This window comes from Podarcis melisellensis (assembly GCF_964234715.1).
Source record: "Podarcis melisellensis genome assembly, chromosome: 6".
Classification (NCBI taxonomy): Eukaryota; Metazoa; Chordata; class Lepidosauria; order Squamata; family Lacertidae; genus Podarcis; species Podarcis melisellensis.
Window position 1 is genome coordinate 90,367,976 of NC_138538.1, and position 18,534 is coordinate 90,386,509.

Below are 18,534 nucleotides of genomic sequence, written 5' to 3' on the forward strand. Positions count from 1 at the left end.
CTTCCTGGGAAAAAGTGAAATGTGCCCAGGGCTAGTTGTTGTTGTCTCTATAAACAACTTGGATGAAGGAATTAAGAAGACGCTCAACAAATTTGCGGGTGTCACCGCAAATGGGAGGTGCATCTAATACCACAGAAGACGGAATCGGGACACGATATGTACTCAACAGATTGAAGGACTGAGCCCAACCTAACAATAGGGACAAATGTAAGGTTCTGCACTTAGACAGGAAAAAACAGATGCACAAATATAGGATGGGGACACCTGGCTTACTAGTAGGACATGTATAAAGGATCTATGGGTCTTGGTGGACCACAAGCTTAACATGAGGTAACAGTGTGATGCAGGAGCAAAAAAAAGCTAATGCTATTCTAGGTTGTATCAACAGAAGTCTAGTGTCCAGATCAAAGGAAGTAAAATTACCATGCTATTCTGCCTTGGTCAGAGCACACCTGGAGTACAGTGTTCAGTTCTGGGCACCACAATTTAAGAAGGATATTGTGCAGAGGAAGGCAACCAAGATGATCAAGGGTCTAGAAACTAAGCCTTATGCAGAACGGTTGAGGCAGTTGGGTATGGTTTTTCCCCAGGAGACTGAGAGAAGATGCGTTAGCCATCTACAAATATCTAAATGGCTGCCACATGGAAGAGGGAACATGACTGGTTTTTTCCTGCTCTGGAGAGTAGGACCTGAACCAATGGCTTCAAGTTACAAGAAAGGAGATTCTGACTAAGCGTCAGGAGGAATTTTCTGACTGTAAAAACTGTTTGACAGTACAACAGACTTCCTTGGAAGGTGGTGGACTCTCCTTCCATGGATGTTTTTAAGCAGAGGTTGGAAGGCCATCTGTCATGGATGCTTCAGTTGATATTCTTGCATTGCAGGGGGTTGAACTGATGACCCTCAGGGTCCCTTGAAACTCTACAATGCTGTGGTTCTGTGGTTCTAAGTATGGGGATCAGTGCAGAAGAAGAATAAAGACCACTTCTCCATATTCTCATCATGGATGCTGTTACTAGCTTGCAGATGAGACAGACAGAGAAAGAAAGAAAGAAAGAAAGAAAGAAAGAAAGAAAGAAAGAAAGAAAGAAAGAAAGAAAGAAAGATACAGGAGAAAACTATCCCAAGGCGCTTAGAAAGGGCTTCTCAAAGTTGAAAGCTAGGCATTTCTCCTTTGTTCCCAGAAAGAGACACTGGGAACTTCTGCTACTGGGAACTTGCCTCCTATTTCCTAAGTCAGGTCTTTGAACTTGCTCCAAAGACCTTTCTTTTATCTTTGAACTAAACAAATATGAGCACATTAAGAGCTACATCTACATTAACTGTATTATTTGTAGAGGTCATTCGTTGTTGTTTAGTCGTATCTGACTCTTTGTGCCCCATGGACCAGAGCACTCCAGGCACTCCTGTCTTCCACTGCCTCCCGCAGTTTGGTCAAACTCATGCTGGTAGCTTTGACAACACTGTCCCACCATCTCGTCCTCAGTCGTCCCCTTCTCCTTTTGCCCTCCATCTTTCCCAACATCAGGGTCTTTTCCAGGGAGTCTTCTCTTCTCATGAGGTGGCCAAAGTATTGGAGCCTCAGCTTCACGATCTGTCCTTCCAGTGAGCACCCAGGGCTGATTTCCTTCAGAATGAATAGGTTTGATCTTCTTGCAGTCCATGGGACTCTCAAGTCTCTTAATTTCTTGTTTTCTTGTTTTTTGTTTGTCTTGTACTTGATCATTTGTATGCTGTTGTCTCAGTTTCCTCATAATGTCCACCTTCCCCCATTTTAAACATGGGCCCTTTATTTAACATGTCTAGGCAGTCCTTCTGGTGGCTTGTGCATCATGAAAACAGTTCTTACGGGAACTTCTACATTCAAGTGGGGCTTCGCTTGTTGCTGTTTTTATCCAAGGACAGGCCTTGAAATGCTCTCCCTCCCTCAAAACTGCTAGTTTCAAAGTAAGACAGATACTTTCAAATCTGATTTACTTCTCCCTCCCCCAGATATTAGGTCTGTAGCCCTGAGCGAAACATTTCAAACTGGGAATTATATATAATTTTGTGGTGAGCAATGAACTAAATCATAGCTCTGAGACCTTGCAGTAAAATCTTGTGGGAAACAGAAGGACAGGACATTGTGGGGACTGAGATGGCAATCGACTGGGGAACAAGTAAAGTTGAAATCTAAGGGCAATTGGATTTTCATGACTATAGAAAAACAGCAAGTATTTGGATAAAAGCCTTTTTCTTCCAAAATGGTAAAAAAGCCAAATGCCAGTGAAAATCTGGCCAAGCCTTGGTCCTGTGCACAGTAAATGCTACACAGGTAGCTGTCAAGTTGCCCAATGATCTTTTGATGACTGTAACCGATTGTTCTTGCTGTTGCTGCCAAGTTGGGAGAAAACCTACATGATTTCTATTATCTCTTCATGATCAAAAGGCAGCTCCGTAAACTCACTATGGGTTGTGAGTGTCAACCATGGAATGCAATAAGTTCTAATGCTTTCTGAAACTGAACTGCATGAGTACAGAAAGGCAACAAAAGATTTGATTTAGCTATGAAAGATGCGTTTTAAGACCCAGGCATCTGGTGCAAAAAGAAAACATGGGCTGGTACCACATGTTCTTCCCTCGCCGAGGGAAGCAGTGCAAGAACCATGAAGGAAGATCCCAAACATTAACGTATTGCAAAGATGCATTGTTGTGATTTGCGAAGCACATTGCCCCATGAGCGGCAATTCCTGTACTTTCTCAAAGGCAAGGTTTCTCATAACCATGTCTCTTGAAACAGCTCTTTATTAAAAGGGACACACTGAAGTAGAAGCCTATTTGTTTTGAACATGATGGAATGATTGTACTGTACCTGCGGCAGATTTCAGACCAAGGAAAGAATGAAATATGTCTCGGACAAGGGCTTCCTAAGCAACCTCAACATTACTGGGTGATGTGTCAAGTGAACGAAAGATGCTGTTTCTTAGACGTCTTTAGCCCCAGAATGCAATGGTGAGGAGGACTTAAAAGCAAAAGGAAACAAAGAATGACTGGTTTGCTTATTTTTCAGGGCTGCGAAGGGGCTCCATTTACACAGCGCAACAGTATTACAGACAGCTGTTTATACCAGACAAAATTTGGTAACCATTTGCCATCGATACCAGTGCCAAAAGTTGTTGCTTTTGCTTATACACTACAGCTTATGTCTTATTTTAGACAAAATGATTCACTCTAGCACATGTGTAATAAGAGTATATTACACATAATGTCACCAGGAAAATAATCAGTGACGTATTTATGTGGAGGCTGAACACTTGCTAAACTTACAGAGTTAATTATTCTGTAAGGTTAATCCATCTTGGCTGTCATTTGTTAAATCACAATAGAAGTCATTGCGAGTGGGTTTCAAGAATGAGTTTTGGAACTGGCAAAGGAATAACACACAAATCTGAGGTTCTTTTGCAGCTTCTCTTATGGAGATGACAGCTTAGATTGCATTTTTATTTATTTATTTTGAAGTTTACTCAACTACAAGGGATGGAACAAACTTTAATCCTAGTCCTCATCTAAACTGAGGGGGTTTTATCTTGGCATAATGAAGGTTGAAACCATTGTTTACTGCCAATGACTTGCAAAGAATAAACAGCCGAAGCTCTCAAGAAATATAAGTGATCAGAGCTTGTAATTTGCAAAAACATAAGAACAGTCTAAATGCTTTCAAACAATCTGACAGGTCAAAAAAATAAGAATTTGACGTGTGTGTGTGTGTGTGTGTGTGTGTAGGGAAAATAGAGATAGCCACAGTGGGCAATACTTTCAAATAAACATTCATTAGGGCCTAGGTCTTACTAAGATGGCAATCTGCATCACTTCAGACTGCATGGGAGATAGAATGTTCTTTCATACAAAAAACCATATTCCTTCCACACAGAAAATTAGATATTGGGGGCAAGGGTTCTTCTAGATTAGCCTTCTATCATCTGACATGCTGGTTTTCTTTGTTGAGTGGGGTTTTAAAACATTTTGGCTGAGGAGTAGTCAGCTGTATGATCCCTCAGGGTACAGCAGATGTCACCGAGAGCTGGGCATAAATCAGGATGTTGAGTCTGGCAAACTGAATAGCACTCTTAGGAGATACATCGGGAACCCCAATGGCATTACTCTGGAGGGTCAGAAACAGTGCGAGATTCGATAACCAGAGCTCCTGTGCTTAAAACTGTAACACCTTCACAACCGAGTCTCTGGTGACGACATCTTTCTCCCCATGTCCTCCTCGCTTTGCTTTTTGTCCCTCAACCCCTTGCCTCGCATTTTCTCCTGCATATTTTTTTTTTGTAGCCGCAGTGGTTAAAGAGCAATAGCAATGCCCACTCGGAAGATAAAAGATGTGCCGTCAGAGAGGCAAAGGTCGTGCTTCCCGGGTGTATTATCCGTGCGCAGGAGACACAACCCACAAAAGAAAAGAAAGTAAGGAAAACCTTTAGAGGACCAGAATGAATTTGCAGCTTAGGCAGACAAACCAAAGCCTTCTCCCCGCCCCCCATCCCTTCCTGGCCCCAACAGCTGCTGGTTCTGAAAGGGTGTGGATCTCTTTAAACTCAGGTTAAAGCAATGCCTGATGAGGAGCAGTGGTGGCAGAGCAGAGGGTCGGGAAGGAGGGGTTTAACAGGATGTTCCCATTGCCGGGTTGTGGCTGGGGATTGGGAGGCAAACCTTGTACGCCACCCTGTAGGGGCAGTTCTCTCCCAGGCCCAGAGGAGGCGAGATCACCCGTACTAATGTGTACATATCCTTATACAGGATCCTGCCACTGGAAAGGAAGCACAGGTGCATTAATAGGGCTGCTCAGGAAACGGGGAAGAGGATGCAAGTGCATAACTAACTGATGGCACCAGATTTGTGCAACTAACTTTCCCCTTCCGTCTCCAGCTCGGAAAAAGCTCTGAGCGGCCTGTGGAAAAGATAGCTACTGCTCTGACTGGGAAGGTTGGTGCTACAGTGTTGGATCCCATCCCATTTGTCAACAAAGTGAGTACGAAAGGGTCAAAGTTGTCTCGATCTGAGGCTGAGAAAAGATGCAGCAGATCTTAGCCCACATACAGACCCTTATCCCTGGATCAGCCAGAAGAGTTTTGCAAAGCTGGTTATTTAAATAAAGTCAACACACTTTATTATTATTAAAAAACACCTTTCTGGAGGTGCTAAATCGGTTTCGTTCCCAATACAGTGGTACCTCGCAAGACGAAATTAATTCGTTCTGCGAGTTTTTTCGTTCTACGAGTTTTTTCGTCTTGCGAAGCACAGATTCCCTGGGTATTAACGGTTTTAAGAAAAAGGAAACAAACTCGCAAGACGTTTTCGTCTTGCAAAGCAAGCCCATAGGGAAATTCGTCTTGCGAAGCAACTCAAAAAATGAAAAACTCTTTCGTCTTGCGAGTTTTTCGTCTTGCGAGGTACCACTGTATCTGAAAGCGGAAAGTTTTGTGAGGAAATGTAAACAAGTTGCTCAGAGTTGCACCGTGAGAAATGTGAGACTGAATCCAAGCCTGCAGTCCAACGCAGCTAGACAGTATTGTGCAGTAACAGAACAATCTAATGGCGCCCCGTAATTCCTGACAAGGAGCCACAAGTTATCAGAACGTGGCAAATCTATTTAATGGTGGGGGTGAGGCCACTACAGGCCAAATCCCTGGTACAAGAAAAAGCTTTTTTGAGATGTGTGAGGAGATCCCCACCCTTTCCACTTTTCACAGTGAAATCTGACTTCAATCTTCTCATTCTCTTCCCATTCCTTCGACAGTTTTCCTATCTGACAAATGACCCATTTGCTTCGCTGTGGAAAACTATAGGAGAGGTGTGAAGAAGTTCACAGTGGAGCTCCTATTTAATCCTGTTTCCCCACTTTGGCCTGTTTCTCACTGAGGTGATAAATCTGTGTCCTGATTCTCACGTAAAAAACTGCCCATACAAATACCGTATTTTTCGCTCTATAACACGCATGTAGTTTTTAGAGGAGGAAAATCCATAGGCATGCCACCCGTAGGCATTCCCTCCATAACACGCACAGACATTTCACCTTACTTTCTAGGAGGAAAAAATGGGTGTTATGGTGCAAAAAATACGGTATATCTGTATCTGACCAGACAGAAAGCCAGAATATTAGGGAGAAAGCTAGGCTACAGAGCCCTTCTCGCTGATATGCTAGTTTTGTATGCAGACATACATTTTGTGTATGTGGGGACACGGTCATGGGACATGTTACAGCCCAAAGGCAATTGTATCACCCCAGAGAGAACCAAATTTCCAGTCACGGGTTGCAGAATTGGCCTATCGTGGCTTGCGAGGTGCAGAACCTGTGGTCTCAACTCCCATCAGCCCCTGCCAACGTAGACAATGGTGAGGGAGGATGGAAATTTGGCCGCAGGCTCCTCATCCCTGTTTGTTGTTACTTAAAATTACCACTTTAATTCAGAAACGCAATCATTGCGCTGTTTTTTAAATAGACCGATTAAGCAAATGCGTGCCAAATATGAAGGCGGAAATCCAATAATCCTGACTTCTCACAGCAATGCCAACTTTCAAAAAGAAAGTCTTAGCAAAGTGCAGGACTGCTAGGGGAATAGCAGTAGGAAATTCAGAGTCTGAGGGGGCAAGGTAAGAAAAGGTAAACCAATTTTTATATGTACACTAAGGTTACCAGATTTTTTTCAATGAATCTGGGGACACTTTTCAACTTCAATGGATTCTGTATGGGGACTGATTTGTAAATCTGGGGACTGTCCCCGGGAAATAGGGATGTCTGGTAACCTTAATTTACACCCCGATTACCCCTCCCTCAAGAAAAAGCCAATTATTATTTCCCTTTTTGTCCAAACCCTAACGAATCCTATCAACTCCTTAGCTGTTCAAGAAAATTTGACATTCCTGCTCAAAATGAGCTTGCGCCATGAGAAGAACAGTCTGATGCTACCATAGCTGTCAACTTTCAGATTTGAAAATAAGGGATCAGCAGCCTCACATGCCCTGGAGACAGTCTATGGGATATCTAACAATCCGGGATAGTAGCAGGAAACAGCACTGAAATAAGGGAATTTCCCACAAAAAAAGGGAAGGTTGACAGCTACTAAAAGCAGATACAGAGCTCAGAAGAGTAGATATGCTTGCCTATGGGACCTTAAATACATATATGTTTATTCCTAACTTTTCACAAGCTATTTCAGGGGTGGGAAACAGAATAAGGGCTGGGTCCTGCGCTCCCCCAGGAAACCCCTGCTGCCACTGGCGCTCTCAAGCAGAGCAGATCCCTGCCCAAGGTGGGGGTTGCAGTTGGTGCCCATTGCCGCCATTGAATTGAGTGCAGGCATTCCCAGTTGGGTCTGCAGCTGCTACCAATCAGCTACTATGATGTCATCTATGACATCACATATGATGTCACATGTGGGACAGGTGGGTGTAGCCTAGGAGCCTTGCTGCACCTGATTTAGGCATATGGATTGGAGGTTCCCCATGGCCGTGCTATTTGATAAGTAGGCTCTTGCCAATGAGTACCCAATGCCACAATATTTGTGTACTTACTTATTTAAAAACATTTTTAGACCGATCTAAAAATATGCTTGTCCTAATTGCCTATGCAAAGTGCTTCCCACTACTGAAATATTCTGCTTTAAAAAACCAAAAACAAAACACCGCCACAAGAAAACAAAGTTTTAAGACATGCATTTTTTGTACACATCTTAATTCAAAATGCACATTTTTATATCCACTTGAGCCTAAAATACAATTTTTGGCACTTTTTTGAGACTAAATATTTGGAGAAGTGCAAAAACCAAAGGATAGCTGCATTCCAATTCATGAATTAGTTCAGGAAATGTAAATTGGGTCAGTTTACTTTTAAAGGTGGGCTCAAGCATCCTTCATTGTGTGTGATGGGTTTTGCTGGTATTTACCACTTCAGGCTGATGGTAAGGGACCATATGTTTGAATGATCCTCCATAATAATAATATAGCTACATACACAAATGTAGCGTATTAAGGCAATAGTTCCTGATGTTCTAGATTTCTATGTGCAGAAATCTTTTATATATGGGGACATTTAAAAGATACAACCCCCCATTGTGTATGGCAAAGTGGAATAGCCTAATGAGAGCTACAGTGTTGAGAATTTTTCCTGTGTGTTTCAGCTTTGATTTCAAAGGTGATAATCAATATCAACTGCTCTTTACAACCCATATTCTGTGTTACATTCAAGACTTGACATCAGGCATATCCAAAATTCATTTCAGGGGCCTAATCTGGCCCACCGGTCAGTTTATTCTGGCCCCTGTGGCAGTTCATTTCCTGGGGTAAAATCCTATAAAAACAACACCCTCAACAACTTCAATCCTCACGGTCCTTCACTTCATCCATTCTGGCCCTCTTTGAAAAAAGATTGGACACCACTGCTTTACACCATTGCAAAGGAAGAAAGAACTAAGGCCGAAAAAATACAAAAGGTCACGCACCATAAACTAATAATATCAGGATCACAGCAAACTAGCTGAATTCAGGTCAAACAATAAAACTAGGTTTCAGGTAGGCAAAGGCAGATTCACGACAATTCGAGAGAATCCAGAATTGCAAGCGTTCCAGAGAGGACCCATTGCTTTTCTAGAGATGTGAATATTCACACTGATTTTAAAAGGACTGGAATCTCAGGGTGGTCCAAGCCAGTTCTTGGAGAAAGAGCAACATAAAAAGGCTTTCAAGTTCTCTGATGGGAAATCTGAGGTCTCAAAAGCTTACTTGTGGTTGCAAACAAATGTCATCGCTAGTTCAGGCTAAGCACTATCGTACTGGGACACTGGGGTCAGGCAAGTATGTTGAAATGCCCATGGGAGACATTCTAGAAAACAATATTTTCTGAAGCATTCCTGAAACTTTTTGGGGGGGAGTAGTGAAGACCACCAGCCAGAGGGTGGCCACTTAGATGTGGAAGTCTGTGCAAGGAGTTATTTGCAACCTCCATTGCTACAGACCCCAAAAGATGCCGCAATAAAAGCATTTTTTTTTTACAAACGATCTTGCACACACCAGAGCTCTGATCAGACCACGGCTCATCCTCAGTGCACTTAGTATAGGATATTTGTTTGCCATTCACATCAGGCATGTTTGCTGCAAGAAACATGGGTGCATCTCTGCCAGACCCAACTGCTCCATGAAATGGGAAACTGCTCTTTTTTCACAGGATTCCCAGAGGCAGCTCACAAAACCATTACTATAAAAATGCAGAAAACCCTGACCTTAGAAAATATTAATAAATAAAACCAGAGCTTTAACCCTTAATTCATACCAGCTCAAACTCTGCATTGTTTGGGTAAGCAAAACGTCTTCCAATGCCACTTCTAGGGGGCTTCTCATAGGCACATTTGGAGTCTGAAGGGTTAATTCCCTTCCATCCTGTTCGTCTTGGGTATCATTTCTAAACAGATTTTGCAGAGGGCTTAAAAACAGGGGGTGCCTACATACCACGCAGCTCTGTCGTACTCTGCCCAAATCCGGACAAATTCGTCAAGGTGATGCGGTCCCAAGATGGAGGAATCTCGAGTCAGGTATTCAAAATTGTCCATGATGACGGCCACAAAGAGATTCAGCATCTTAAGTAGGGAGGAAACAAGACGAACGTGTAACAAGGAAAGTCTGCAGAGAAACTGGCACAGTTCACATTTCAGTGCAAACCTACCAAATTTATGAGTCCCTACACAATATGTGGCCATCCTTTGAAATTCATATTTCATAATTCATTTTGTGATGCAACCAAAGCACACATCGGGGAAACATGTGCTTAAATTCCAAATATTAGTGAAAGGTATGTTAGAAATCTCTTGCAAAAAACCTGTGTGCGTCAGGCAAAATTGCAAACAAACATGTGTCTGTTGGGAGAAATGTGAACTAGGATCCCAACATATTTTCACAAGACCCTTAAGAAAAAACACGCAAACCGATGTGGAAATACTGCAATCCGAGTTTTAAGTGTGGAAAGAAGTGAGAGAAACCAAAATTGACAGGCTCATCTATCCAACAAGAGAAAGAGGACAGGGGTAAGCAGAAGAGAGCAGAAGGGAATATAAATAGATGGAGAAAAAGAGAAAAAAATACTGCCAAGCAGGTTCCTGCATGTGGCACAATGACACCGAAATCCTCTCTCTCTGTTCCATGTGGAGGATCCTTCCGGATTCCATTAGGGGCAAAGGGGAAGGGAAGTGGGACTCACCAAAAAGGAGCAGAAGAAGATAAAGGAGACAAAGTATACGTATGCCAGATTTGTGCCACATCGCTCGTTCTCGTTCTGCCCAGATGTTGCTGTGGTGTCCGACTCACATCCTTTCCCTTCCAGGCATGAAAGCATGATCTCCTGCCATGCCTCGCCTGTGGCGCTCCTGCACGCAGAACAAACACATCTTCCAAGTTTACTGCTTCGTTCACCAAGTCCCTCGCAATTAATTGCTTCTTGCATCAGCCAACCTCTGCCACATCGGAGCAGACTGTGATTTGATTCCAGCAGTACTGTATTTTCCGCTCCATAAGATGCACCTGACCATGAGGCGCACCTAGTTTTTAGAAGACGAAAGGGGGAAAGCCCCGGTTTTTTGGGGGATCAGCTCAAAGTTGAGCAGCTTCTTTTGCAAAGGGGAAAAGCCCCCTTTTTAGGATCAGCTCAAAGTTGTTGAGCTTACTTTGCAAAGGGAAAAAATCCTGTTCTTATGGGGTTCATAAGTTCTGCAGCTTCTTAAGGAAAGGAAAGGGAGCTTTCCTTTCTACAGTTTCCAGACAGATAATTTAATCAGCCAGTCACATGTCACTGGGGAAACAAACAGCCCCCATCTGCAGAACATTAAAAAATGGAGGCCTGGGCAAGGGGGCAGGGCCGGAAAGGGAGTCGGCAATTGACCACACATTCGCTCCATAAGACGCACAGACACTTCCCTTACTTTTTAGGAGGAAAAAAGTGTGTCTTATGGAGCGAAAAATACGCTAGTTTAGGGTGTCTATGTGTGGCGGGTGGGGTGGGGGGAATAGGATCTGGTGTCCCAAAAAGGCAGTGGTCCTAGTTCATGCACCATCAGAGTGGATTTGATTTAAATCAAATCAATTTAAATCACAATTTAAATCACTAGTCAGTAAGACTTGATTTAATTTTTTAATTTTTTTTTTTTTACAGAAAGACTCATTCTTGCTGGTATAATCTTAATATTTACAATCAGATGAAGGTTTCATTTTTGGACTGATAAATTTTCAGGGTAGTTTCTACAGTTATATCAAAAATTACTGATTTGGTTATTCTATTAGGAACACACAAACAGATAATTATGAAATTATTGTGAGGTTCCGTAAGTTAACTGTTTATATTTGGAGAACTTTTTTGCTGTACTTTATTGGAAGGAGAAAAAATAATCACTAGTAACAATTTAAACAATTTATTTAACTCAAACAATAACATTATAGCATATGTATCCATGTTTGTTAACTGATGAGGTTAAACAATTTTTTAAAAAAACTTAGACTGAGTTTTAGCACACATGAAAAACTTAAAACAAATCCTTATTTCCTGATGAATAGCCTTTGGACTATAATGTAATTTAAACAGAAAACTATATTTAGAAAGAGTTTTCCTCCAAAAGCATTTTATTTTAAAAATCCGATTTAAATTAAAAAAAATCCATTTTTAAAAAATCATTTGTTTTTATCCACCCTGCACACCATGTAGTGTCACACAAATAGGGGCGTAAGTGGTAGCAGCAAGGAAGGAGAGCAACAATTAACCCAGACAAACACAGTTTGCACTGCTGGCCAAATTAAACTACTAGTTTACGAAGATCCCACATTGATCCCACATCTAGTGAAGCTGATGAGTTATTTGGAAGTCTTTTATGCTGACCAGGGACACCCCCCAGGGTGTGTGTGTGTGTTCATCAATTACCAGGATGCCTTCCAAAGCTGGTGCAAAGCTATTCCAAAGCTATTTCAAAATAGCTGACGTAAAATTGAGTATAGGGTGTCATTATGTCATTATTATCTTATTGATTTGATTACATTCCATTAGAAAGACGAGAGGGAGGACACTTAACATAATGGATAATTAGATCCAATGTGCATAGGATGCTAATTACATGTAGTTGTGGTCATTCTATCAGAATAGCTGTGTCTCCAACTTTGGCAATGAAAGGTTTTATCATGTATTGCCATTAAGGTAAAAAAAAATGATAAAGGACTCCTGGACGGTTAAGTCCAAGCAAAGGCGACTGTGGGGTTATGGCGCTCATCTCGCTTTCAGGCCGAGGGAGCCGGTATTGGTCCACAGACAGCTTTCTGGGTCATGTGGCCAGCAAGACTAAAGCACTTCTGGCACAAAGGAACACTGTGGCGGAAGCCAGAACACATGGAAACGCCGTTTACCTTCCCACCGCAGTGGTACCTATTTATCTACTTGCGCTGGTGTGCTTTCGAACTGTTAGGTTGGCAGGGGCTGGGGCAGAGCAACGGGTGCTCACTCCACCATGGAGATCCAAACCGCCAACCTTCTGATTCGGAAGCCCAAGAGGCTCAGTGGTTTAGACCCCATCGCCACCCGCGTTAACTGGAGTCAAAGGTTAGGAAGTGACTACAGCTGCAAACTCATTAGGAGATCCAAATTCTTGTAAATCCTGCCTGTTAGTTCAGCTAGAACAAACAACACACGTTGTCCACAAAGCCCTTTGGGGTCAAACTGTCCTTTCTAGGTAATAATAATAATAATAATAATAATAATAATAATAATAATAATAATAATAATTTATTATTTATACCCCGCCCATCTGGCTGAGCTAACCCAGCCACTCTGGGCAGCTTCCAATCAAGTGTTAAAAGCAATACAGCATTAAATATTAAAAACTTCCCTAAACAGGGCTGCCTTCAGATGTCTTTTAAAGAGAAGATAGCTGCTTATTTCCTTCACATCTGCTGGTAGGGCGTTCAACAGGGCAGGCGCCACTACCGAGAAGGCCCTCTGCCTGGTTCCCTGTAACCTTACTTCTTGCAATGAGGGAACCGCCAGAAGGCCCTCGGCGCTGGATCTCAGTGTCCGGGATGAACGATGGGGGTGGAGACGCTCCTTCAGGTATACAGGACCGAGGTCGTTTAGGGCTTTAAAGGTGAGCACCAACACTTTGAATTGTGCTCAGAAACGTACTGGGAGCCAATGTAGGTCTTTCAAGACTGGTGTTATGTGGTCTCGGGGGCCACTCCCAGTCACCAGTCTAGCTGCCGCATTCTGGATTAGTTGTAGTTTCCGAGTCACCTTCAAAGGTAGCCCCACATAGAGCGCATAGCTGTTGTCCAAGCGGGAGATAACCAGAGCATGCACCACTCTGGCAAGACAGTCTGCGGGCAGGGAGGGTCCCAGCCTACGTACCAGATGGAGCTGGTAGACAGCCGCCCTGGACAAAGAATTAACCTGCGCCTCCATGGACAGCTGTGAGTCCAAAATGGTAAGCTGCCCAAAGGGGAACTTTACTGATGCCATCCTTCGGCTTGGCAGCAAGTAGGCGGGTAGTCAGTTATTTGCTGGAACAGCTTCCAAAACCTTTTTGAAATCATACCGGTAAAGGCAATGTCACATTTTAACCTAAAACATTGGAATGAATCTTGCATGAGTGTTAAAAGTCTGTTTACCTGAAAAGCAGCATCAGTGAGCCCAGAAAGCTACGGAAATTGTTGTGACGATTAATGTGGCTTTCTTCATCCAGTTTGATATTCCCAAAAACCTAAACGCACAGAGAAATGAAAACCCAATGGAGAAGATTTGACAATGACAAATACTGCAATCTCCCAGTTGGGTTAATACAAAGTGTACAAAGTCCTGACTACCTCTTTATTTCACTTCCTCCAAAGTCCCATGGCACTAGGGCAAGGGAGATAATTGAAAATGTCATCACTGCTAACAGTGTGTTCACTTATGGCACTTTTGTTTCTGGTTAACAGGTTTTCGTAGGGTGCCAGAAACCTGCAAAGTCTTTTTGACCTGCAGCAATCGTGGGGCAACGGAAATATGCATTAATTCCATGGAAAGGAAATCCTCTTGCAAACTGTTTGCCGCTCCAAGGTCTGCCTCAAGGCTGGGTTTGCTCCAGATCATGCTAATTGGCAAGCAGTCCTTCACGTGAAAAGTAGAGTAAATTCTATACTCCTTTTTTGTTTTTAAAGGGCACAAAAGACTCATTTAGTCTGCATGGCTGAATACCAGATTGAACAACTCAGGGTCAGACGACAAATGAAACTGCTCTGTAGGAATAATAATAATAATAATAATAATAATAATAATAATAATAATAATAATTTATACCCCGCCCATCTGTCTGGTTTTCCCCAGCCACTCTGGGTAGCTCCCAACAGAATATTAAAAACACAATAAAACATCAAACATTAAAAACTTTCCTAAACAGGGCTGCCTTCAGATGTCTTCTAAAAGTCAGATAGTTGTTTATTTCCTTGACATCTGATGGGAACCAGGCAGAGGGCCTTCTCGGTAGTGGCGCCCGCCCTGTGGAACGCCCTCCCATCAGATGTGAAAGAAATAAGCAACTATCTGACTTTTAGGAGACATGTGAAGGCAGCCCTGTTTAAGGAAGCTATTAATGCTTAATAGGTTATTTTAGTGTTTTATTGGAAGCCGCCCAGAGTGGCTGGGGAAACCCAGCCAGATGGGTGAGGTATATTATTATTATTATTATTATTATTATTATTATTATTATTATTACAGTGGTACCTCAGGTTACAAACACTTCAGGTTACAATCACTTCGGGTTACAGACTCTGCTAACCTGGAAGTAGTACCTTGGGTTAAGAACTTTACTTCAGGATTAGAACAGAAATTGTGCGGCGGTGGCACGGCAGCAGCGGGAGGCCCCATTAGCTAAAGTGGTACCTCAGGTTAAGAACAGTTTCAGGTTAAGAACGGACCTCTGGAATGAAGTAAGTACATAACCAGAGGTACGACTATATCATAATCATCAATTGAGCACCTAATGGTAACTATTATTGTTATTATTCATGATCAATATGTTCTGTCCTCAAACCTCACAAACAGCCTCTAGCTCCTTTACCTGCCAGACACAGAGTTCTTAGGTCTTTCAGGTGGTGCCTTACCTGCATCCCAATGATGGCATAAATGAAGAAGAGCATTGCAATCAGGAGACAGACGTAGGGGAGGGCCTGAAAGATGCAGACAACGAAAGGTTTTGCTGTATTAAATGCACAGCATTTATTTAAAATATCATGTATTTTTGCCTTGACATTGAGGTGCCCAAGTTGTTTAACACTGGCAATTTTTTTAAAAAAAAATCATTCAAATAATAAGCTCAAACAAACAAAAAGGCAAGCGTTTTGTTTTCCTTTTGAAATCTGGTGAGTTAGCTCAGTTTCTGAGTTACTTGGAGCTACAGCAAAATGGTGGCTTTTATTGTTATTTTGATTTATTGCATTTATATCCCAACTTTCCTCCAAAGAACTCAAGGTGGCATATACAGTCGTACCATGGTTTTTGAACAGTTTAGTTTTCGAACGTTTAGGCTCCTGAATGCCACAAATCTGGAAGTGAGTGTTCCAGTTTGCAAACTATTTTTGGAAGCTGAACATGCGATGGGGCTTCCGCGACTTCCGATTGGCTACAGGAGCTTCCTGCAGCCAATCAGAAGCCATGCTTAGGTTTGACGAGGCCCTAATCTCCTGAAGGTAATGGGGCCCTTTATATGTCCAGCTGTTTTTTGTGTTGAATATATGCTACCGTATTTTTCGCTCCATAGGGCGCACCGGCCCATAGGACGCACCAAGTTTTTTTGGGGGGAAATAAAGAAGAAAAATTTTATTTCCCCCCCGGGCGCTTGTGGGGCCACCCGCCTGCAGATCAAGTCCGGGGACAGCGGGAGGACGCGCTGCACCTCCCAGCTGTCCCTGGAGCTTGCGGGGCTGGCAGCAGGGAGAAGAGCTCTTCTCCCCACCGCCCGCCTGCAGACAAGGTCCGGGGACAGCGGGAAGATGCGCTGCGCCTCCCCGCTGTCCCCGGAGCTTGCAGGGCTGGCGGCGGGGAGAAGCACGCGTCTCGCCGTCAGCCTCCAAACCACAGCGGGAGACAGCGGGATGGCGGCGTTCCGCCTCCCACTGTCCCCGACCTTGTGGGGCTGGCGCTGCGGCTCTCCTGAAGCCTGGAGAGCGAGAGGGTGCGCCCCTCTCGCTCTCCAGGCTTCAGCGAAAGCCTGCATTCGCCCCATAGGACGCACACACATTTCCCCTTCATTTTTGGAGGGGGAAAAGTGCGTCCTATAGGGCGAAAAATACGGTATATGGCAATTTACGGACCTAATAGGTATCTAAAGCCATTTGCACATGCAGAATGTCAGCTCCCTATACATAGAAATGAGTAAACCAGTGATATTTTAGGGAGCAGGCGAGGCCCATTACTTACATCACAGGAGCCTACACAACACAAAACACTGTTGCTATATGTAGGTTTTATTTTATTTGTTACAGATAGGTAGCCGTGTTGGTCTGCCATAGTCAAAACAAAAAAAATTCCTTCCACTAGCACCTTAAAGACCAACTAAGTCAGTTCTTGGTATGAGCTTTTGTGTGCATGCACACTTCTTTATTTGTTGTTATCTTATATTTTCGAAATGTACATCCAGTTTTTCCCCCCTTTAAATTTTTTTGGGGGGCCCAAGAGAGTGGGCCCCTAAGCTATAGCTTGTTTAGCTTATACATAAATCCGGCAATGCATAGGAACAGCTCCTCTCCTCCCAAAACATGCCCTTAGCAGATGACGGATTCTCTGGTTTGCAGCATGGACCACCTTTTCTGCAGAAGGTGCCCTGAGAAGGTGTATGTCAAGTCTGAGTTTTTAATTCGCAAATCTTGGGAAGGAGAGGAGCGGTCAGCCATTTTTTACCTTGAAGGACTGCACAAAAGTCCACAGCAGAATGCGGATGGTGTAACCTTGGCGAAGCAATTTGATGAGACGGGCAGCCCGGAACAACTTCAGAAAGCTCATGTTGAAGCTGCTGGTATTGACCAACTTTCAAATAGACACAGAGAGAAAGAGAGATGGAGAGAGATCAAACATTTTAAACAAAAGCAAGCCAAAAAGCACAGTGACGTAGCGTGGGTTGTCAGCACCCAGGGCAAGGCAAGTAATTTGCGCCCCCTAACCCGTGGATTTGCACCCCCTAACCCTAACCCCCAGATGTTGCGCCCGGTGCGGCCGGCCCCCCCTGTACCCCCCACACTACGCCACTGAAAAAGCAACACACCTATATCTGTGCCCTGAATTCCAATAACAACAACAATAATAATAATAATACAACATTATTATTTATACCCCACCAATCTGGCTGGGTTTCCTCAGCCACTTTGGGCGGCTTCCAACAAAAGATTAAAAATACATGAAAACATCAGTCATTAAAAACTTCCCCTCAAAGGAGGAGCAATAGAAAGGAGAAGAATTTCACCTTGCTGTCCGTCAAGATAATTTCTGTAATGCTGCCAATCACGGTGATGAAATCAAAGATGTTCCAGGTGTCGCGGAAATAATTCTGAGGGAAGATCGGGGGCAGGGGGAAGAATAAACCGTGGTGTGAACATCCAAGTAACAGCAAATATAGGTTGAGTCCTTTAAAAAAGGCCCTATGGATATAGAGTAAACATGTTCCATGGGGCCACTTGTAAAAGACTCACCCTGTACGAAGACAGGCTGAAACCAATCCCATGAACAAGGGACAGTGTACATTTGTATGAGGTACATTCAGTATAACTGGTTTATATTTATCGATGGAATTCACATTCTTGGCAGATTTGCCCTCATTCTACTTTGTGGCTGCCTTCAAGGAACAAGCACTCCTGTTCTATTTTGTGGAACCACATCAAAGAGGGGCATAGCACAACATTCACCCCAAAACTAAGGATCAGAATGGATATGCCACCCATTTTTGCCAAAGCAACATAAGGTTGGCAGAGAAATGGAAACAAGAAGAATTACCGACGAAAGAAGAGTGGCAAATGAAATTAATGGACTATGCAGAATTAGACAAATTAACAGGAAGAATTCCAAACCTGCGGGACCAGAGATTCTTAGAAGACTGGAGTAAATATTTGAACTATCTAAAAAGCAATTGTAATAAACAGATTACGCTAGTAGGACTGCAAGAAGTTCTGTAAGGAGGATTGTGTGAAATATTGCAAGGAAGATTATTAAGAGAATTATTACTTAATGATAATTAAAAGTAATAGAGAAATTAAGAAATGCAGAATAAGTGCTAAAGAATGGAAAATCTTCAGAGGTTGTTGATGGAAGTCTAAAATATTGTGTAAGGTAAGAATTTATGTTAAATGATTGTTGGAAATGATATGTTAAAAAAATCAATAAAAATGTGTGTGTGTATATATATGGCAACATAAGGAATTTAATTTGGGGGGATTATTAGGATTTATAAAGAGAAATGCAAAGCTTAATATCAAATATATTTTTTGGGGGGTCTCAAAACTAAAACATT

General features: G+C 42.8%; 1 protein-coding gene across 3 annotated transcripts in view; it reads right to left on the minus strand.

Annotated features, from left to right (window-relative positions):
• CACNA1E (calcium voltage-gated channel subunit alpha1 E) overlaps positions 1-18,534 on the minus strand; it is a 505,628-nt gene that overhangs the window by 35,722 nt on the left and 451,372 nt on the right. For all 3 annotated transcript variants that reach the window (XM_081914516.1, XM_081914515.1, XM_081914517.1), the window contains 6 exons: positions 17,494-17,577; positions 16,935-17,060; positions 15,140-15,205; positions 13,667-13,758; positions 10,230-10,395; positions 9,485-9,612 (listed from right to left, as the gene is read on the minus strand). In XM_081914516.1, the coding sequence (XP_081770642.1) occupies positions 9,485-9,612; positions 10,230-10,395; positions 13,667-13,758; positions 15,140-15,205; positions 16,935-17,060; positions 17,494-17,577 (662 nt within the window). The remainder of the gene's footprint in view (positions 1-9,484; positions 9,613-10,229; positions 10,396-13,666; positions 13,759-15,139; positions 15,206-16,934; positions 17,061-17,493; positions 17,578-18,534) is intronic.